The sequence below is a fragment of the Lethenteron reissneri genome, chromosome 25 (genome assembly GCF_015708825.2).
Source record: "Lethenteron reissneri isolate LAM-NWPU_2019-01 chromosome 25, ASM1570882v1, whole genome shotgun sequence".
Lineage (NCBI taxonomy): Eukaryota > Metazoa > Chordata > Hyperoartia > Petromyzontiformes > Petromyzontidae > Lethenteron > Lethenteron reissneri.
The window spans coordinates 35,973-59,251 of record NC_083803.1 but is presented as its reverse complement, the minus strand read 5'-3'; the positions used below and the strand labels follow the sequence as shown (position 1 = coordinate 59,251).

At 45.7% G+C, this 23,279-nt stretch overlaps 1 protein-coding gene across 1 annotated transcript in view; it reads left to right on the top strand.

Annotated features, from left to right (window-relative positions):
• Nucleotides 1-22,873, top strand: part of LOC133346943 (platelet-derived growth factor receptor alpha-like) — a 60,265-nt gene extending 37,392 nt beyond the window's left edge. Inside the window, exons 7-25 of the mRNA XM_061558765.1 lie at nucleotides 655-832; nucleotides 1,697-2,249; nucleotides 2,628-2,743; nucleotides 3,316-3,454; nucleotides 6,547-6,698; nucleotides 6,796-6,954; nucleotides 7,437-7,531; nucleotides 8,509-8,641; nucleotides 10,493-10,585; nucleotides 12,615-12,725; nucleotides 13,934-14,060; nucleotides 14,468-14,604; nucleotides 14,737-14,852; nucleotides 15,547-15,669; nucleotides 16,358-16,469; nucleotides 17,459-17,558; nucleotides 18,766-18,871; nucleotides 19,707-19,831; nucleotides 20,930-22,873. Of these exons, the coding sequence (XP_061414749.1) occupies nucleotides 655-832; nucleotides 1,697-2,249; nucleotides 2,628-2,743; nucleotides 3,316-3,454; nucleotides 6,547-6,698; nucleotides 6,796-6,954; nucleotides 7,437-7,531; nucleotides 8,509-8,641; nucleotides 10,493-10,585; nucleotides 12,615-12,725; nucleotides 13,934-14,060; nucleotides 14,468-14,604; nucleotides 14,737-14,852; nucleotides 15,547-15,669; nucleotides 16,358-16,469; nucleotides 17,459-17,558; nucleotides 18,766-18,871; nucleotides 19,707-19,831; nucleotides 20,930-21,002 (2,748 nt within the window). The 3' untranslated portion in view covers nucleotides 21,003-22,873. The remainder of the gene's footprint in view (nucleotides 1-654; nucleotides 833-1,696; nucleotides 2,250-2,627; nucleotides 2,744-3,315; nucleotides 3,455-6,546; nucleotides 6,699-6,795; nucleotides 6,955-7,436; nucleotides 7,532-8,508; nucleotides 8,642-10,492; nucleotides 10,586-12,614; nucleotides 12,726-13,933; nucleotides 14,061-14,467; nucleotides 14,605-14,736; nucleotides 14,853-15,546; nucleotides 15,670-16,357; nucleotides 16,470-17,458; nucleotides 17,559-18,765; nucleotides 18,872-19,706; nucleotides 19,832-20,929) is intronic.
• The last annotated feature ends 406 nt before the right edge of the window (nucleotides 22,874-23,279 follow it).

Genomic DNA, 23,279 nt, shown 5'->3' with positions numbered 1-23,279 from the left:
AGAGCACACGCAGCCCCCCTGTTGGTGGTGCCAAGGGGCTTAGCTGTCTGGGATCCTGGGATCCCAGAGCCTGGCGCCGAGGGCTTAGCTGTCTAGGATCCTAGAGCCCCCAGCAGCCCCTCCCCTCTTGGGCTGGCACAGTGGCCCCTCCCCTGGGGGTCCGAGGTACCTGCAGATGGGCCCTGTCCACCACTGCTGGTAAGTGTGGCCCACCTATGGCACTACAGTTACATGGAGCGATTTAGGGAGACAACTTGACAGTTTAGAGTCGAACATGGAAAGATAGTATTGAAGATGTCATCCGTAAAAGAAGGTTACAATGGGTAGGGACACACATGCAGTGTGGAGGAGGGCAGGTTGCCGAGACTAAAGGGAATACCTAAAGCCAGACGTTGGCAGACTGTAAGAGCGGAACTTGACCAGTGGGTGTAGGCCTTTAAAACAACAATTGTGGGATTGAGCGGAAAGATGGGAGAAACAAAACGGTGTGGTGTGGTGGAATCATCAGAATTGGCCATGATGGCCTCTTGCTCTTCACCTCATCCTCCACCACAGGAAACACGGAAATATCACCGCCTTCACAGGAATGATGCCAGTGGAGATGCGCACCATGCAATGCCGACTCAGTGTTTGTGGTGGGTGGTGTGTGCGCAGGTTGATGGGGACACGTCGCACACGAGCGTGCACGAGCGGCGCATTCCTGGCGGCGGCATGCAGATCGTGCACACGCTGACCGTGCCGCTGGCCGACGAGCGCGACACCGGCGTGTACACGTGCACGACCGAGAATTCGTACGGACAGGCGAACGAGAGCACTCACATCACCGTGTTGGGTAAGCGAACCGCCGATACGTACTCCGCACACAGACAAAGATCTCCCGTATAGCCTTTATACAAACTGTTGGGGATAATTCTGTTAGCGAGCGCCTATGAAGGCTGGCATGGTATGCATAAATATAGGGGTGGGTGGCCAGTACCATGTCCGACCGCCTTTTTCTCCCCAGCGACGATGTTTGCACACCTTACCAGGTACTCATTTGAGGCTGAGTCGACCTAGGGGAGGATGAAGACATGTTCAGATATTCGTCAACGATGTTGGCCGTGAGCGAGAATCGAACTCTGGTTGACAAGCCAGGACGTAACACGTGATGCTATGGCTAGTAGTACTAACAGCAACCATGCAAATACAAAACGTTGTAAATGTATTGTACGATTGTGTCCAATTATAAATGAGCAATTAATATTACTATATCATAATTATTGGATATATGAGTGCTCACAAAAATGAATGCTAATTGACTTGAATATAATTAGGGGCCGTCCATAAATGACGTCACGCACCTGGGGGGGGTTTAGAAATGTGACGTCACATCAAAATGCGAAACTTTAAATAAATATAGACAACACGTTCTACTTAATTAAATATACTTTTTAATAAATGTTTTCTCCCACAACATGAGAGTGCAGCGCCACATTAAATACGCACTACAATGACAATAGATTAAAGCGATTTGAAGCATGTTTTTTTTGGGGGGGGGGGGCAGAGCTTTGTGACGTCATATTTGAGGGGGGTCTGACTTTTTGTGACGCTGCGTGACGAAGGGGGGGGGGGTCAAAAATCGTCCAAAATCGCGTGACGTCATTTATGGACGGCCCCTAATGTGATCATCAACTTACATTTACTTGTTCTTCCGCAGACAAGGGGTTTGTCCGCGTGCGGCCTCACATCGGCCCCGACGAGTCTGCAATGCTCCTGAGTTCGCCCCTCTACGAGGTGGACATCTTCGCATTTCCACCTCCTCTCTCTGTCTTCTGGACAAAAGACGGCAGACGCTTGTTTGACAAGAACAAACACCGCCATCGCCCAAACGATCAGGCTCAGTTCGCTCGTCACCACCAGGAAGGAAAGCAACCGACCGAAGGTAGCGGACCGGACCACAAGCGCCGCAAGCAGACGGGTGACAGCAAGACGAACGATAACCTCATAACGAGCAGTCGGACCGACCCCAGCCGGAGCGATGCTCAGAAAATGATGGACGCTCGATTCGGGAGGCGCTTGGAGAACGACAGGCAGACTGCTGCGAGTGAGCAGACTGGCGGAGGTCCGTTCCGTCGCGATCGAGCAAGTGAGCCTGCGGACAAAGCTGCGCCTGACAGCCAACAAGACGACAAGAAGGGGTTGCGCTCCGACGATCATGGAGACAGCCACGCACACATTGGCTTTGAAGCTGTAGATCCACGGAATAACCAGTGAGTGACGCTACCTGAATGCACCGATTGTAAGAACTGTACGACTAATATGGCCATGCACTACAATATCATAGTTCATGCAGAGATGCAGGGATGCTGTCAGGAACCATTCGAGAGTAGGACAACCCCACACTTTCACAATGTGGCTGCACCTCCGATTGGAGATGCACAAAGTCTTCTGCGCACACTCGCCGCTCGTTTGAGCTTCGAGACACAGAGGGCTTTTTTATGTTTTAGATACGCGATCTCTGTGTGCTTAACACTTAAGTGTTTAGTATCTGAATCGTTCGTGGTGGCAGTAACGACGCTGGGCATTTCAGGCGTGATGGCCGTGTGTGGCTATTGTGACACTGCGATGATTGTCTGGTGACGTCACAGTTACCGCGGCTGGCTGGGCCTCAGCCGCGTGGCGCTAAGCGATGAAGGCCTCTACTCGATCGTGGTGGAGAACAGCGATGGCAATGCCAGCTACAGCTTCTACCTGTCCATCAATGGTAAAACGCCCCTTTTATAACGAGGCGTCAACATTGCCACGGGTTTCTTACGCTTCATGAGCTACTGTTGTGTATTTACTGTTGATTTGTTTTTAATTATAAACACAATTTTTTATTTGTATTCTCAAAATAAGCACAACAATCTTTCTTCTACATTTTTTTTTGTTGGAAAATCTACTGTTTGTCATACCGCAGCATCACAAGATCATGATCATCACCAACATTTCAAACCCCTGCCATCACTGATCTCGTCCATCAGTGTCATGTTATATAATCCATTCAGAGAACCCCTTAGCGTAAGGAACCAGCTAAACACTGTCACAAAACAATTTCGGCAACATCATTGTTTACAAATATGTAATTTGACGTTTTCGTGACTGCAGGGATCCATACTCTTTGTTTTCTTGCTGTGGTTGTCCCACGAAACGTCGTGATTTAATTTATTTTATTTTATACCTACATGACTTTACCGAAAAAACCAAAGAGTATGTATAAATATGTAATTCAACACAAACATCACGTAGGACGATGGCACCAGTGGAGGGTCGTAATTATGGCGTTGACTCTCTCAGTGCCAGCAGCCATCACGAAGCTGTCGGACAACCCGGAGCAGGGCGACAATGGCTGGAGCGGGGCGCACCGCGTGGTGTGCGTGGCGCGTGGCTCTCCCAAACCACGCCTCGAGTGGTTCGCCTGCAGCCAGCAGCACAGGTCGGTAGCAGCGCCGAGCGGGGGAAGCCCGAGCGCCCACGGCTCTGCGTGTGTTAACTCAATCCCATTCCGGTATCCTTCATATAGTACGGTAAGGGCAGACCCCCGGCAGACGAACACCTGACTTACGAACATCTTTACTTACGAACGAGCTTCCATTGGATAAGTATTTTTTAGCCAACGTGATTTCGCACTTGCGAACCAAACCACGGAACAATTTACAGTGTTACGTGCAAATGTATAATATTTCTTCTTATTTGTGAGTTCAACAATGCTTCCATTTTTTGTTGAACCATAACACATATTTTAACACTGACCGTATGTGCTTTTAAATACGGTACATTATTGTGTTCTGACTTACGAACCGTTCGACTTACGAACGGATCTCTGGAACGGAACCATTTCTGAATTCGGGGACTTCCCGTATTCTTATATCTCACAGGAAGTCGATGTGCATGTCACGTGTGAGTGGGGTAAAGTATGGGTCCTTCTACTTCTTCCAAGAAGTCTGGCCCAGCGTGGAAAAATCAATCCACCAATGTTTATTTGTTGCACGCAGCATCCCGTTTAGCCACTTCGGGGCCGTCCATATATTACGTCACGCACCTGGGGGGGGGGGTCATACATTTGTGACGATGTGTGACGATGGGGGGGGGGGGGGTTTGAGAAACGTCACGTCAAAATGCGCAACTTTAAATAAATATAGACAACACGTTCTGCTAAATTGAATAGATTTTTTCATAAATGTTTTCTCTTACAACATCAGAGTGCAGCGCCACATTAAATATGCACTACAATGACAAGCGATTTGAAGCATGTTTTATTTTGGGGGGGGGGGGGGGGGCAGAGCTTTGTGACGTCATATTTGAGGGGGGGTCTGACTTTTTGTGACGCCGTGTGACGAAGGGGGGGGAGGGGTCAAAAATCGTCAAAAATCGCGTGACGTCATTTATGGACGGCCCCTTACCCAGCTAGTTTGCCAGGGAGATCCGTGGTGCATCAGCACAGAATAAAAACAACATCAAAGTGATCTGTCCAAAGGAACAGGCAACATCGGAACAGAACGCGTCAGAGATGTAGGCATAAATTGTGCTTAAAGAGCCAAAATGAACAATATTAAGAATAGGCAAAAATACCCCCTGTAGGGGTCCCCTTGGAGTCCCCTCTCGTGGAAGCCCTTCTGCCAGCGATGCTGTCAGCAAGCAGGGCTGTGCCTCACATCTTTAAATAACTAGGTTAGCATTCATTCAGATTGAGTCTTTTGCAAGGGTGACCTGGGACTACTTTGAATTGGGCAGCTTTTATTAATGTTCTGCCGTCACATAAGTGTAGTGACATAAGAGGGGAGGGGCTGCTGGGGGCTCTGGGACCCTAGGCAACCCAGACGCTTAAGCCCCTTGGCGCCAGGCGCTAGGTTTCCAGGCAACCCAGATGCTTAAGCCCCTTGGCGCCACCAACGGGGGGGGGGCTGTGTGTGCTCTGTGGGATATCTGGGGGCGCACACAACCCCACCCCTCGTTGGGGACGAGGCATAAAAGGGCAGCTCCCTGGACGATCGAGGCCAGTTGTAGCTCAAGACCCAAGACCCAAGATCAGCCATCTGAGGACCCTGGGACGATGTGAGGGCCAGTGGTGGGACTCTGGAACTCCCGGCTCTATGTCCTTGTGAGGCGAGTTCCAGAGCGTAGCCAGAGTAGTGTATTTAGGCTGTGTACCTGGGCTGTGTACCTAGGCTGTAACAGAGTATCAGGACTGTTGAAGTGTTGGATTGTAATAAAGAAGTTACCTCTACAAGTGTCTCCGGAACCCATTACACAAGCATGCAGCAGTGTACTCTTGCGAGTGGTAATTTAATGTTTAGCCTCAGCATGAATTTCCAGTTGATTAGGATTCATAGTCAGCCTTACTGAATACCAAGTCTCTTTTACTATTTTACTACTTTGGGTGAGTCGGAAAACCCAGAGTAGAGTAATGCACAACACACAAAAGTGCACGGAGATATGTGATGAACCTACTTTCTGTTTTGCTGACCACAATAACCCTGCAGATTAGATGTCTATACGCATGACCTCTGCAAAAATAAACAAACTCTGACTACAACACATCTTTTAAAACATGTTTTATATATATTTATATTATATAAACACTGTTTTTTTATACTCCCGCGTGTGTTTCGTTTACGACCGTTACATACCCTGCGCTCGTTCTCTGTAATGTCGACGTTTTTGTTGCTGCTGCTGCTATGCTCACGTAGCACTACAGATCTCCAGTGTTCCTTAGCCGGGCAACTGCCTAAACGGGGTCATTCGTGTTGCAAATCAAAATAAACTCGGCTCTATTCCTCTCTGGCTCTTATTTTGCCACTCGGTTATTCTTCGTTATCTTTGTCCTTTTCATGCACGGCACCTTGAGACACTGTGAAAGGCCCCTAACAAAAGCAAATGCTCATTATTGTTATTGCCGAGTGTGAGATCGCAGGCTGCGTTATCATGCCCAGTGACATTGCTGTGGTGGAGTGGTCAGCTCTCCCAATCAAATATTCGGAATTGCTTTGCAGTCTCTCTAGGATGCCATTAATGAACCTTATGGCGTATTTTTGGCGACTCCATCCCACCGCGCAACATAAACGCCGCAACCCATCTGGCGCGGATCATTCTGTTCTCATGTCGTCCAAGCGCCAAAGCGAGGGCGAATCCGCAGAAGAAACAAAACGTTTAAACTTTGATTAGCGCATCGTGCAGGGCTCGTCAAGAGGAATAGATTGCCGTACCGTTTGCCTTCAACAGACATAAAATGACGTCGCAACGCAGTTTATGCGAGAGCCGGGGGCTTATGGAAATTTAATTGTGATTTGTGAATGAGGCATTCACTGTTTAATAGGGAGCGGCAAGAAGGTCGTGCACAGAAATGGCTTGCCCAAGCCACCGCTAGCTCTACCAATACCATCCAGAGGGTTGGTATGGCCTACTCTTCCACACTGGCCAGATGTCTTGGAAGAGGCGGGTGTGCGCACACTTTACCCCACCACACGCAAAGCTACCATACAACTGTTTAATGTGTTTGTTTATTACTGTGCCTCATCCCTCCCCCAGTTGCACAGAAACAATTCATTGGACCTTGATCTACGTCAGCAATGCCACAGCTCCTGCAGGGCTAGGCTCAGGCCTGCCAGCTGACGCTAATTCAAGCCGCAGAGCCAATCCAGCTGCTGGCTTCGACTACAGCAACGTGAACCCAGACAAAGGTTCCAATGAGCATTTCCATTAAAAAAAATGACCTCACTCATCTGCTTCAGCGTTTTGCCCGAGGAATTAACGTCGCTGCCACGTTCTGTTTTGCAGAGGGTATATCTGTGCAGGAGTGGGCCGATCCCAGCAAGGGGATCAGCAGCAGCACAATCACCTTCGATCCCGCGACATTGGTGACCCCAACCGCTGTGCGCTGCGTGGCCACAAACCCCTTCCAAACTGATGAGCAGATCCTGTCCCTACTGAACACGGGTATAGTCACCACCGTCACCACCACCACTTCAATTCACAACAGTGCTTATCATCACCATCATATTACTTTTTTTTATCAAAATGTCATCAGTGCCGATTCGAGTCGGACTTAAACAAGTGATGGGGCATTAATCGTCTCCGCTGACGATCTTTCGCCACTGGTGGAAATTCCTCATTCAATTGCTGTTGACTTATCTCAGAGGAGTTACCTATGTTATCCCGCCTAGATGGATGGTGGGCCGAGTTAACCCCGCTCTAATATTAGAACTTGCAATCCACTGTTTGTGTGTCAAAAGCACTGCAACCACAGCTCCAGCGGCCTGATGATATGAATCGTCACAATAACACTTTCGTCATGAACACGTTCTGAATGTTTGCGACTACTGTGCAACGATAAACTCAATGTAATGAGCCCATCACGGAATGTCTTGCGTGCGTGTTGTTTTGTTGCTTGGCAACACGTGGTGACGATGATGATGAAGACTCCAAGGTGGGGCTCACAGTGCTGTCGGTGGTGCTGTTCCTCCTCGTCCTTTCCATTGCCCTTCTCGTCGTTGCCATCGTCATTTGTAATAGGGTAAGTGAACGTGGCCTCCACCTTCGTGTGGGGACTCTGGAGTGCTGTGGAGGACCGTGTCTCTCTCTTCTTCTCTCTACGGTGACCACGTGGTGGCTGTTGACGAGGCTGGATAGAGCTCTTCCTCCCCCCCTCCTCATTTATTTTTTCCGGTCACAGCGATCGCTTCCTGTAGGAATACTTCATTCTCGTTTGAGTCCTGCTCTTTGCTGTCCATTTACCTCTCGCATGGACGTCATCTTGCTCCTTCCTCGTGGCAGTGGAAGGCGGTTAGTGGATATTTGTTGATCTCCATTATTTTTCCATGTCTATAAAGGACGATACTTGTCCAATACAACGCTCTTTTTCAGTCATGGTCTAATACTTATATTACCACAAACACAAATAGCAATAGAAATAAATAACTTAAGAATATTACAGATTATAGAATATTAATGTTTCATTATTGCTCTTAACCGATCACGTTACCATGGCATTACTAATCAACTATCTTTGCAAGATCACAACACCTAAAATTAGATTTAATAGCATTATTATAGCAACGGGAATAAATGGCAAGAAGAGCCTTGGCGCAACACGTCACCTATTATATACAGTATATACATATTTTCATTTTAGATCAGCATTATTGATGAATGCATTGAGTTTGTGTTAATTTTCTTTAGAGAGAATATGATGGGGGTTTTTTCCCAAAAGTATTTTATAAACAAAACGATGCAGGTACATAACACAGAAGATATGTAAGGGGGTTGACACCAGCACAAACACATTACGGATTACACACATGTTTCAATAAACTGTTTCAATGAACTCTACAACCAATATGATGCATTTAACTTGCACATGTTCTCTAATCCACCATGCAGTGTGCACTCTGCCCACTGCGATGCAGCTGCGGGAAGCGTGCCACTGGCTCTTTTTCTCACGTGTGTGTGTGTGTGCGTCCGTGCGATGAATGCGTGGCTTTGCCTGCGCAGAAACCACGTTACGAGGTGCGGTGGAAAGTGATCGAGTCGGTGAGCCCAGACGGGTGCGAGTACACGTACGTGGACCCGATGCAACTCCTGTATGACCGACGCTGGGAAGTTCCCCGAAGCACTCTGAAATTTGGTACGAACGCACAGAGACACCATCACCGACAGGAAAGGAAGATCTCACCGTCATGTTGCATCACGTTTTAACGGCGTTTGGGATGGTGCCGTGGCGTAACGGTTAGAACTTTGGGTGTGACGCCCATATATTGCTAGTTTGATCTCCATGGGCAATTAAACAACGGGGAATATTTCGTAAATTCCCCCTCTCATTCCCTCAGTCCATCCAGCGGTATAAATGTGGACACCACTGTTTGTTGACTGGCATGTCGCGTTTGGTGGGGTAACGTGTGGGTGCTCCCACCAAGACACCTGGCCAGCATGAATGCATGTTGAACTTCTGTCGCACCGTACGTAGCCAACTTTGCTGATCAGAGGTGCGGGGGAAAGCCAAGCAAACTAAACACAGAAGCAGTTGTGAAGAAACGAGTGTGGAAGAGTAGCCCAAAATATCATCCAGTTGAGGCCCTTCTGCCGGCAGTGGTGTGAGCAAATAATTGCAGGGCTGCACCTTTACCAGACAACGTCATGCTCAATAGTGTTAGTAAACCTATCAGAGAAATTGCGTTGAATGTGAAACGTGACGTTTGTTCAGTATGGCAACGCCAGCAAATCCTAGAAATAAAAAACACGTAAGCTGCCATCACAAAACATCCTTTGGTGTATAAACCCGTTCACAAGCGTAGTCAATGTAAGCACGTACACATTCACTCATCAACCCATTGGGAAAGGCAATGTTCCAGGCATGTACACAGTATGACGGAAAACAAATACACGGGGAAATCAAATGCAAAGGGGAATTCCCCACCATGACTTAAGTGACCAAAGTAAGTCCGTGATGAACTTTCTGTGAGATATGATTTGTGATGCTGTATAGACAACTGATGCCATTTGTATGTATTCAGTTCATTAATATTATTAAATTAACTAATAATATTATCAGATTACGTAATTTCATGCTCATAAACATATATTTCAATATATGCATCCACCGTATAAATATGTATTTAAATAACATGTAATTAAAAAAAGCTGGTGTAGCATATTAATTGTGCACTATTATACGTACTTATTGCTTCTGAATTTTATTTTAAAAATTCACTTTACTTTAAGTGAAAACAAACCAAAAGAATTCACACTTACATTCTAAAAAAAAATTAAACTTGGTGAAACTTTGCAGAATGTGAAATTATAACAAATTGTGCAAACTTTTCATCTCTAAGTATATTCAATATTCAGGTTCGAATTAAGAGCTTACTGGACCTTAACCCAGGGCCATCTGAGCCACCCCTAACTGTGCAAGTCCGATTAGCCACGTACAGTGTGAAAGGAGTTCAACATACACAATTACAACTTACTCCGGACCCCACTCTCATCTTCCCTGTAACTTGGCAGCTGATCGAGCAGCAGCAGCCTACCCTGTATTTCTCACAGTCGGTTCAGGGCAGACAGGGCTTCCCAGGACCTTGGTCCATCCCAGCCCTGTAGCGTGACCTAGTTTAAAATGAAGCATTAAAACACTCAGGGTGGTGGTGGTGGGGGGGGCACGACACAATAAATGTTAAACAAGCGCTAAACATATTAAACACCAAACAGCATTGGTAAGGATGTGATTTGCTTTCATCTATCTTGCATTCTGCTCTCGCTCGCAAAGTTAGCCGTTGTTAAGGAGAACCTTGAGTAAAAACCACCACTGGTGTTCAATATTGTAGGAAGGGGGGCTGAGCCCTCCCTCCGAAGCGACAAAGCTGGCCAATCTCTCATCCCCGAATTGAAATTTGAGAGCTATGGAAAGCCCTGAATCCTGGATAGGTGGGCTAACATAATTTATCAGGCATGCTTGTGATTATTATCATCCCTCTTCGAACAGGTCGGGTCCTGGGTTGTGGCGCATTTGGTAAAGTGGTTGAGGCAAGCATACAGGGCACGGAAACTCCGTGCGTGGCTGTCAAAATGCTTAAAGGTAACATTCTCGCGCATGCACGTGCATACATACACAATAAAAACACGTTTACCAAATCCACATATAATTGTGAAAACATTGTAAAAGTACATTAATATAAAGGTCAATTTAAATGAACTTAGAAAATACAGTGTCAGCAATCCCTCTATATAATATAATTTTACATTTCGATTTAAAGCTTTCGTGACTGCAGGGATTCATCTTCTTGGTTCTTTCGGTAGAATGGAAATTCTACGTGACTTTACCGAAAGAACCAAGAAGATAATTTAACATGTACGCTTTTACAGCCAATATCAGTTCAGTTTCAGATGATTTTGAATTACCCTGTGAGCCAATTAACTCTTAAATCGGGTTTCATCAACAAAAAACAACACCGCCGTTTCTCCGACATACACAACAATATGATGATTCAACAATTGATTTTTGGATAAGGCCACATTCTGACTTCCTCGATTTTGCCCTGAAGATGCTTGGCACAGTTTTAAGCGACGCGTTATGTCTAATTGCTAAATTTGGTAGTGATAATTCTTCTAAACTTACTGGCGTGTGAAACACTTGTACAGTACACATTAAAATTTCATGTTTGGCTTTGTCGGGTGCTTGAAGAACTTATGCCACAAGTTTGGCCAGGTTATTATGTGGCCTAACGCAAAACATAAATTACTAATCATATTTGTTTATAGTTACTATCACTGTTACTATCGCAACAAGAGTGACAGTAACATAGGGGAACATCTGAAGTGGCTCCACAATAGCAGCCCATTTGAACAAATGAGATTGCATATTATTTTTCTAAATTATTTTCGTTCTGTATGATTGTTTACCCAGGATAGCCTCGCTGAGTCTCAAGACTCCTTTGCAGGAGGGTCCTGCTGCGTTTCCGCAGTCGGGGGCAGGGTTGCTACGTCTAATATAAATTGAGTCATTTGCAGGTGATACTGGTAGGATCCACCTGGTTCCACCAGCCCACAGGGGATTATTGTGTCCGTCCGTTCGTCGTGCATTCAAAAATGGGAGGGGTGGGGCTGGGTGGAGAGGGGAGGGTGGGGAGGGGCTGGGTAGGGAGGGGAGGGTGGGGAGGGGCTGGGTGGGGAGGGTGGGGCTGGGTGGGGGTTGGGAGGGGTAGGGTTGGGTGGGGAGGGGAGGGGCTGGTCACCCCGTGGTGCCCTTATAAAACTCAACGTTTAACCTACTCACGCCGGCTTCTGCCCGCCCTCACAGTCGGCCATATTTGTGAAATACACCACGCCGCTGTTAACCCTGGCCATTGACCGAGCAACCCAACGTTCCTACCAGCTCCCTCCGCAGGAATGTGATATTTCAGCCTTGGGTTTTGTATGCCTGACAACAAATGAAGGGATCCTTTGACCGTACCTCACCATGCAGGTCAATATGGGTTACTGAAGGGGATGCGCTGAGGAATGGTTTAGGGGTGCCACGGTGGCTAGGAGATGTTAACTACCTCGCCTGGTATACAGGAGGTTGTGGGTTCGATTTTCTCAGGGTCCTCCGGTTTTTCCCTCCACATTTAGAATTAGCATGCGTTTAGAGTATTTGGCTGCTACAGTAGAAATTCCCACATGACAAGCCACTTCGTTGAGCTATAATTTGTGGCCAGATCGCTTCTCAAAAGAGCTGTCTATCTCAGTGGGCATTACCTGGTAAAAAAAAAAAATGTTTATAGTTTTCATTTATAGATATCACTCACCAATAATGTTTGCCATGCGTGGGAATCAATGAAGATCTCCTGATTTATAGTGCAGACCACGATATCAACTCGCAAGTGTGTAAGGTTTTGCACTTGTATGAATAATTGTGTCGCATCCAAAAGAGGGAACACGCCCTAGAGGATGTCCGAGATGGAACGACGAAATCTGTGCGGATGTCACATGGATAGTTGCATCGTAGGACCGCGAGAGATGGCGACGGCTTGGCGAGCCCTTCATCCTGCAGCCAACAGATCACAGCTGCTACTGATGATGATGATGATGATATAGTCTTTGTGTGCATGGGTCGTTGTGTCTCTCAGCCAACTCGTCCATGAGTGAAAGGAGAGCGCTGATGTCTGAGCTGAAGATCATGAGCCACCTGGGCGCACATCTCAACATCGTCAACCTGTTGGGGGCCTGCACTGTGGGAGGCAAGACGACTTTACGTTTCTTTGTGTAAACACCAAGGAGGTGGAGCGATGAAAGCAGTTCATGTGCGAGTGCTAGGTGGATTATTACATTGCAGAGGTGGCAGCAGCTTGGGGAGGCCTTCATCCTGCCTGCCTGTGCCGCTGCTCCTCTATTTTCAGTCGTCCACCGTTATCTCTCTTCGCTCTCCTGTCGCCCCGCATTACACCTCACGGTAGAACTCTCCGTAGCAGCGCGACTCACAACCTCCTCTTCTCTACACCAAGGACCATGGTCACTGCCGGGCGTCGTTTCTCCGTGGCAGCCCCCGCCGTCTGGAACGCCATTCCGCTGCTGCACATTCGCAGCAGCGTTCAACCTACGCCGACTTTTAAGACACTTAAAGGCCCCACCTCTTCACCTGGCTTTCGCGCGACATTAAGCTTGGCTCCGCGCCTTAAGAGTCGCGGTCATTTATCTCCGTGAAATGTTGCGTGCTTTATAAATTGCATTCTTATTTAGCAGTGAATTGACCAGGGCTGATGATAATGATGATGAAATCACCGGATACAGCCATGGCAGAATGGATCGCAAAATAGACTTGCAATGCAGAGTTTTGCTGGTTTGATCTCCCGGCCTGGCAGGTGAAACAATGGGCAAGTTTCTGAAATCCCCCCCCCCCTCCACTGCCTCTGTCCACCCAGCAGTATAAATGGGTGCACCATAGTTGGTCTATTGGCAGGGGTAAAGTTGGGGACAGTGTGGTGGTGTAAAGTTTGAGCACTGCCACCTCTTCCGAGTCAGCGAGCCAGTGTGGGAGAGTGTTCACATTGCCCTAGAGAGGGGCTCTCGAGAGCTTCCTGGAGTGGAGGCCCTGAGTAAGCAATGGGAAGCCTGTTCCTTTAACCAAATAAATCACGAGCAATTAATTATGATTTGTTTGCTCATTCACATTCCTATTTATAGCCACCAACTTCAACTAAAAATGCATGACAATTTTTGTGAGTACAGTCATTTAAATATTTATGCCATCATCTTCAAACGTATCTGGGAATGTGAGTTCATTCACTGAGATCTTGAGGTGTCGTGATGCACAAATGATGTGTTGTGCTGTAACTTGCCAACGGGAGCAGGAGATGCTCGTTTTTAAAATGGACATTTTACAATAGCGAATTGTGCCATTCATATTTATAGAAGATAGAAAATAACGATAATAACAATGACCCCACAGGTCCTGTCTACATAATTACCGAGTTCTGTTGCCACGGTGATCTGGTGAACTTCCTGCACAGGAACAAGTATGCGTACCTTCACTGGCTAAAGGATGCTCAGCAATCGCTCAAGAGGCCTGCAGCAAGGTGAGCTGCCCACGGAGATGTCCGTTGCCACCACACTTCACGTCGAGAGTAGTGTGGGTGGTTAGGCTGATGGGGCTGTTAATGGCACGGTGCTATGAACCCAGCGACCTAAGTACGATTCACAGCCACGAGCTGATATCAGTGGCGAGTGAAATCAAAAACGGTCTCGGCTTACAACCTCCACTAACCTGCGCCAACCAAGCGTGCTGAAGTAAGGTCAAACAAACCCATGACTGATATGAAATGGGGAAGCCCTTCATTCAATAGTGGATTTACAAAGAGCTGTACATTGCAGTATTACATTTCATTGTGATTACAAAACATGAAATAATGCGATTCTGTATATAAGTACGGATGTTCTGGTTGTGCTCACGTGTACGCACACCCGCGTGTGTGTGTGTGTATAGCTCTACATGTGCTGAGAGCATGTATATGGATATGAGGCCGGGAGATGATGACAATTACGTGCGTTCTGAAGCACGTGTAGATCGCGTTCTATACACAGTGGTGGATGGGGTCTATTATATGGATACCCAAAGAGATGGTAAGAATATGTGCATTCACACAATGCATGTTCATTGTTGATAGGCCGAGAATAATGTGTGCTTAACTCACGGATGGGCCCGTGAACTGTTGCATTTATGACATTCTGGTCATGGCTTGTGTATTGTTACAGACGAACCATTCTATGCCTGCTGTGAACTTGATGGCGCGTCGCCCCTCACGTCGACAGACCTCCTGAGCTGTGCCTACCAGGTGGCACAGGGCATGGCGTTCCTTGCCTCCAAAAATGTACGTCTGATATTCAAAACAATCATCAGACCTATACCTAACTGTGTTCGAACTTCAAACATTAACACCACACATGTACTGAATAAGTATTCACTCCACGTGAACACTCTACGATTTGCTGAAGTTCTATTTGTCATAGCACTTATTATTATTAACTAATCTAATGTGGGGCCTTATATTGTATATTTTGGTACTGATGCGCCAAAATAAGAGCTTGGGCTTCAGCCAAAACAAGAAACACGTGCGCCCACTTGTCATACTTGTTTCCCACTTATGCATTGAAATCTCAGGATCATGTGACGCTTGGGTGGCATACCCAAGGCATACTTGTGTACGATCGAAGAACTGCGCTCGAACAAATTTGTCAGCTACCCAACTTGTTAGAAAAGCATCAAACTAATGTCATATCAGGAGCAGTGCTGTCGTCAATAACACAATGTATCACTATCCCAAATACTATGGATCGATCCTGTGCCTTGCATAGTACCAAGGCTAGTTGGTAGAACCAGTCTAAACTCAGTAATGTATCCTCTTGGCTGTGTAAGCTTCAGTGTTGAAAGGATAAAGGCAGATGGATGAGGTGCTCGTTAAAATGCACCATGTGCTGTGCCAGCCTTAATAGGCTCTCAAAAATGCCACATACATGGAACCATATAGGGTATAACACGTGTGTTACTGTGTTTGTATGCGACAGTGCGTACACAGAGACCTGGCTGCCCGTAACGTGCTGCTCGCAAACCACCGAGTGGTCAAAATTTGTGACTTTGGACTGGCGAGAGATCTGGAGAAAGACACCAATTACATATCCAGGGGCAATGTATGTACAAAACATAACTTTCATTGCACGTGTGTGTGTGGGGGGGGCAGAAGTGTAGTGGTTTGCGCAATGTGCTATGAACCCGGTGAGTGGAGTTCAATTCCTGCTCACGACTAACAAATGTGGTGAGTATTTTAACTGGTTCAGGGCCTCCCCAAGGTCGTAAGTAGCTCGTGCGGTGTGTAAACATGAGCACTGGGGGACAAAGGCGATCGGGTGTGGATCTGGTCACCTACCCCCTTGTGTGCCGTGCCGGCCTTAATAGGTGCTCGCGAACAAAACTTGCCCCAACAGTCTGTTCAGGCTAAAACGGGGGTGTCTTTGTTTGTACATATGTATGCACATGTAATCAAATATTTGGACATTCACGAAAAATGCACAAGACTTACATTTTTTTTTACATTTTATGAAATAATGTTATTGCCATTACACATAGGCATATAATAGTGCATAGATGAATCTATTCAAATACATTATTACGCTCATGATGCAAGCATCCTATCACACGTGTAAGAATCGATTCATTTTAACCAGTATGCTGTATGCCCTACGCAATTAGTTCACTATACCTCGACAGTCACTGAAGTCATGCTTGGAATTAGACTGACACTGAAAGAGGGGGAACGGATGGATCAAGAATGTAACTTTTAACGAGACAAAGTCGTAACGTCTCTGTGTGTGTGTGCAGACGTTCCTGCCGGTGAAGTGGATGGCCCCAGAGAGTATATTTGACAACGTGTACACAACACTCAGCGACGTGTGGTCCTACGGTGTGCTGTTGTGGGAAATATTCTCGCTCGGTATGTGAACACACACTTATATCCGAATACCACACTCACAAATGTCATTTCGTGTAATGCTATCACATATAAAATGCTATTTCAAGGCTGGTCAACTATGATAGGTGAAAGTAAACACATTCACAAATACATGATCAGTTATGAACTAAGTGGGCCCTGGGTAGTTGGGCTAGAGCAGGGGTCAGCAACCTGCGGTCCCAGAGCCACATGCAACTCTTTAAGGATTGCTTCTTGACGATATTCATTATAGACCATCGCTCTGCGTTGCAGCTCTTGAAATATTGAGGGTTTTTTTTACTGTCCCCTGGGCTAGATGAACAGTTGAGATGCGCTAGTGAAATCGTGCCCTCCAATTGCCAATTTTGGATTATCGCTTCCCTGGCTGGCCAATTTCCGATGCGTCTATTTTTGGCGCGTGAATGTAAAAGCGCTCTGCCAGTTGCAATCGTGAAATCGCGAGTGAAACCTGTCATCAACTCCTAGCTCCAATCCCTATACTAGAAAATATTGTTTTTGTTACAGAATACTGTATTGTTGGTGCTATGGAGTGTAGTTTTCATATAACTGTAAAGGTTCCTATGTTAAATATGCCTTATGACATTGGAAATGTGAGTATTGCATACACCCCTTGACGTGTATTTACTTAGAATTACCAATGCACATGCGACGACAATGTATGTTGAACTGTTTTCGCACCGTACGTAGCCAACCGAGCTAATCAGAGGTGCTGGAGAAGAACAACAAACTAAACATAAAAAGCAGTTCTTTAGAAAACAGTTTTCAATCTAGATTATTTTTAAATGTATAACTCCAATAGCTTAATATCTGAAGAGTGTTCTAGAAGGCCGCAGAAGCGCATCTGAAAGTGCGCGATGCGGTGACCGTCTTTGTTCGATGGTCAGCCAGAAGCCGCTGGGAGGATGACGATGATGATGATGATGACGATGATGATGGTGATGATGATGACGGTGATGATAAATTATTTCTAGGAGGCAGTCCTTACCCTGGAATGGCAATTGATGCACACTTTTATGGGCAGCTGAAAGCTGGACTTCATATGGACAAACCAGAACATGCGACGGAAGACCTGTGAGTACTCGTAGTGCGACGCATTGTGGTAACTGTGTAGGTAGCGAATTAGGATGAGAGTACAGAAAAAAATATCATGACAACATACGTGTGGGGACCCTGGAATTTCCTACTTTATAATTAATATAGTTTATATTAAATTAATAGACAAAAATTATTACGGAAAACTTTATACGTTACCCCTTGCAGTGGATGTCATCTGTTTTAAACGTCCCATCGCGACCGACTACAGAAATCGGTCATTTTTGTTTGCCTTCGCTTGACTAATTCTACTCTGGGAAATAAAATTGGTTTACAGAGCCATGCTGGCATGGTTGGCAGTTTTAAAAGAGATGTCCATGTGACGGTAACATGCGAATACTGCTGCTAATAATAACACAAGTAATCTTGCATTGATTCTCAGCAGCTCTCCCGCGATATTTCTCACCTGATGACGATTGATTGTGTTACGATTGAAACGTCGTGATATTGTTATTCTTTTTATTATTTATATTTTTATTTTTATTATTTTTTATTTGATCTATCTACGTGGCTTTACCAAAAGACCCAAAGAATATAATCTTACTTTATGAAATGTGTGAACCTCAATACTGATCATGATGCATTGCATGAGGTTATTGCAGCCATCTGAATGTGGATTATATCACAACAATGATGACAACAAACCAACGTAAATCTGAACAAAGTGCGATTTTACACTCCATGTATACCCACACAATGTAAATAATATTTTCCCACAGAACTTCAAGTAAAGGGTGAATTAGACGTGGGCTTTTTATTCATTCAGGGTCAGGACCAAGGAAGGGCGTGCCGCCTTCCCCATTTCGACATTGTGTCTACCGCAAAGCACCCCAACCTGAGCACTCCACTCAAACCCTTGCCTGGCCTAGAGCATTCCCTTTTCATGCCAATGGCTCTCCACTCAGCACTTCCGATATCGTAAGAATTTCAAATAGTATGGCAGTGTGCTCGTGGAAACATGATTTGACAGTGGTGGAATAGGGTCACAATAAAAACTCAACACTTTCGCCAATACTACCCTACACAGGTAATACACGTAGATAATGTGCAACGTTTTCGGCACTGACCATTATTTTCCTCTTTAGGGCAGTGCTACAGACACTTTGTTGAGTTTTTGTGACTTGTGCCTGTGGACCATTGCTGAAGTTCCCTAATCTGGCTGTGACTGTGCATGTGATTGAGTCAGGTTTGAAATAATGAAGGCTTGCTGGGCACTCAGGGCATCCCAAAGACCCACATTCTCCCAGCTCGTGAAAACAGTGGGAAAGCTTCTACCACCGACATACTTACAGGTACCACATGTTTATATTTGTTGTAGAAACGCGTGACTACGATAGCGGTGTTTCTACAATTTAGAAACACCAAACCCAAGGCTAAATTAAATTCATGAAATAAGTTAACTGTGCAAACAAGGCCGAAAAGTTGGATTCGTAAACATGAGCAAATTTTCTAAAAAAAAATTACATTTGAAGGGGTATATCTTGAAAACACAGCAGTATGTGTATAATAAGCGCAGCCGTGTAAAGTGGACTTTGATCAATATGATTTTTTTTTAATGATGAAGAGCTGGATGAAGCGTTTAATAAAAAAGCTGATCTCGATCATGAAAAAAAGTATACTGATGTGCCTATAAACGTTTTCAGTGTCTTCTGCTAACTGTAACATGAATCAAAAACATCAAATCTGCCAAAGCAAATGGAAATAATGCTTGAAAGTCCATTGTCCTGGACTAATGCATGCTGTCAATTATACCAAGATACAGAAAGGGGAAAACATGGAGCTGAGAAAAAAAGTAAGTAGAGAAATCATGTTAACTGCAAAAATGGTTGCTGGGCGATGGATGAGACCGGCGATGGAATGGCAGGAAAAGGAGTAAATCGGTCGGGCAAATAATCTCTGTTGAGATGGAGCCATGATATCAGTTCAGGTGCAGGAGCAGGATGGATGGTGAGACTGCAAGATGGCGATGTGGGGAGGCCTTCATCTAACAGTGGGCAGAACACGGATGATATCTTACAATGAAGGAGTAGCTCTGGAATCTGTTTCTATCTGTTTTTTCCTGTCTGCTGTCCCTCTGCCCTTTACCACTGCTCTGGTTCCTTGCCCTGTCGCTTGTTGTCCGAATAGGCATACGATCAAACGAGCGAGCAGTTTTGTGATAGACGCAACAAGATACACAACAGTGTGCACACAAATGTGCGCGTGGATGTGAGCAGCACGGCAGATCCAGAGGACAAAACTGAGTCAGACAGGTATGTGAGACCGCACCTCATACACTTGAATTTGAAATGCAGACATATATGTTACGATAATTAACGTGGGGGGAGTGATGACACCGTGGTTAGCACACTAAGCGATTAACCCGGCGACTATAATTTCTGGGTCACGGCTAATATTTGGGGCAAATTATATCTTAACTGGTCCGAACCCACCCTCCTCACCCCTTTATTAACCTGCATTGACCAACGTGGTGAAGAATGGTCATTCAACCCCAAAAACTCACAGTGTGCATAGGCTTTAAATCCAGCAGAAATTGAAGGGTTGTCAATTGTGATGATTACAGTACTGTGTCTTAAATAAACTAAATCTTTACCCTTTGGGTATTTCGGTAAACTCGCGTAGGTAGAAAAATAATAGATCACGACATTTCGATCGCAACACAAGCAATCGTCATCAGGTGGGACAACCACAGCAAGAAAAAACTTCTGAAGTAGGCGAGAGATCTGCCGTGGCACGAGGTTATATAAGCCTCGGCAGTAGGGGGGGGGGGAGAGAGAAGAGGGGGGGGGGGAAGGAGGCGGGGCAGAAAGTGGACCCCGCAGCAGCACCCGGGTCACTGGAGTAGAGATCGGAGAGAGATGCACAGAGAGAGGGAGAAGGACACACAGAGTCGGAAATAACAGCTGACATAGGCAGGCAGGATGGAAACATCACAGTCAGTTAAGACTTGTTATTAACCAGGTAAAGTCTTAACTGACTGTGATGTTTCCATCCTACCTTTGATGTTATTAGTTATTTTCGACTCTCTGATTTTATATTAACAGGTTAACACTAACACAGCCGCCGTTTACATTGACATGCTAATCTCTTACATTGACATGCTAATCTCTCTCACTTTAACACCACTAGCCCCACCCACTTCATGGTGACGATTGCTTGTGTTGCGATCGAAACGTCGTGATATTTTTTATTATTTTTTATTCACTTTCTTTTAATTAATTTTTATTTTATTGTTCTATCTACGTGACTTTACCGAAAGACCCAAAGAATACGCACAAAATAGACATCGTAATGAGCAAAGTGATACGTGTGCGGTGTGTTCTGTGCGTTGGTGTGGATGGCACATGCAGGGAAGGTGGCTTGTTCTACCTTCAACTCAAAACGGAAGATGTACAGCCCGAGTGGGAAACCAGTTTCTTGTGATCGACTCAGCTGAGGTTGGCATCCATTACAGGGGCACAGCACCCGGCAGTCCACTGGGTTCCCTGCTGCTGCTGCTCCAGAGCACAGCATTTCTCTCCACGTGTTCACACATTTATCCCCATGTGCAGCTGAAGATGCAGTACCCTGGTGTTGCTGGCTGGCCCCTTTTCGAACACAAGTCGAGCACAGTACTCTTGCTACCCCCATTCCTTGATTATATTTAATTCGCTTCACGGTATTTTGCCTGTGTTATCACCTTTTTATGGAATATTTTCAACACTTATGTTATTGCATGTCCCACTGTTTATATTTTGTATCCTCAAGATTAAAAGATGCACCCCCCCCCCCCCCATCCTGTATTTTAAAGCAGAGTATATTTCCAGAGTGTCTTAAAATCTGGCAATTGCAATAGTATTGCGATGAAGACTACGTATTAAGCGCCTCATATCGAACATAGTCGTTATAACTTGATATTTAGAACCTGTTAAACTTGCATTACTTGAACGACGTATATTAATCAGTGAAGATTCCACTTGTTACTAAAGGTTTACACATTTTCTCACGTGTTTTATACTCAGATGCGTAAATATGGATACGTTACTGAACATTCCAATTTCAGTGACTACAAAGACGTTTTTAATGGTTTCATTGCGTAGTCCTAGTTATGAACACTTACAATTTCAGTATTACTGTACTGTATAGTACCTTATATGAATACGTAACAATATACACATTACAAAAATGACATTACGAATAAACGTTTAAATATTTCATGATATACTGTAATAGACCACTCTTTGCAATTGTTTTATGTAGAATTTTCCAATTTAAATATTCAAGTTAATGTTGCACAGCAGGTCCATTTTCTTGAATTGTGTCTCATGCTGTTTTATAGGTACAGAATAAAGAGTAACCCGAGGCACTTGACACCCTAAATTAAAAATAGGTTGTCCTACTTATGCAGTCTGTAAGGAATTGCGATGTAACCCCGAGTGACATGATCGAGCATCGCACTTAGTTGCAGTTTAGCGAGCGCTATGACTGTCAAATATTGTGATAATTTATTGTGTGCTCTGTAATACCACAATCCCACAGGTAAAAGCACCTCGAATACATTACTGTATTAATATGACAACAGTGCTCGAAGCAATACCTGTAACAATACCTGTAACAATATATCCCCCACAGAAATCAAGTTGTTACGATCCGAGATCATGATTCAAATTAAGAAAATTTGATTTTTGCATCCTTTGTACCATCTCGTTTGCATTGTTTCTTGCTCTGCATTTTTGTACTTTTGTTTGCTAAAATACACAAACCATTTGCATATGGTTTGTGTATTTCATAAATGATCGATTCTTAAATGCACGCTTTAATTCATCCACCATGAACGCGAGGATCGCCTTTAATCGGTGACTGAATGTATCATCAACAAGTCTCCCGTGTGTGCTATAACAATCGTGGCCCCATGCCTTGCTCGCTCGCTCGGCTAAACCTTGCCTCTGCTGAACTGCATTGGTCTAACCCAATATCCCCGCAGGCATAGGTTGTGTCTAACTAACTACACGGAGACGTATATATGGAGGCAACGCGGTTATTACAACAGACTCAACGGACAGCGACTGTAATACGAAGGGGTACGGCCCCTTCAACCCGATAGCCTAAGGGAGGTACAGTATCCCTTCTCGTGTGTCCTACACACTACCCCGGGCTACTCTACACCCAGGTCTCTGGCCACGGCCGCTAAGGGAGGCGAGACCGACCCGACCCAGGGTCCCACCACCGGTCCGCTACAACCCGGCTCTGACAAGAGCCTCGGGGAGGGTCCCAGGGTGCTGCTCCAGTCTTCAGATCTTCGGACGGCTTCAGGCTTGAGTAGGCGAACACTGCCGGACCCGTTCAGAGGGCCGGCTTTTATCCCCAGGTCAGGGGTTTACCCCTTGCCTCATCACCCCTTCTCCAGAACCTTCCAGAAATGTCTGGGAGGTTCTGAAAAGGTCTTAAAGGGTCTTAAATCTTAAAGGGCCTTAAAATCAGCCGGTGGCCCCTATCCCCCCCAGCCCCCAGTCTTTGGGGGCCTGGGGTGTCAACCTCCGGTCAACCTCCGGTCACGGGCCACCCGGGGGGGGGGGGGGGGGTTGACCTTGGGTCAACCCCGACACACCTCGTTCTGTCTCTCGGCTGCCCCCTGTCGGCCCGTGAGCGTGGTGGCAGGTAAAGCAACCTACAGCGCCTTGGTATGGCGCAACACATATGTAGTTGACATACATTTGGAAT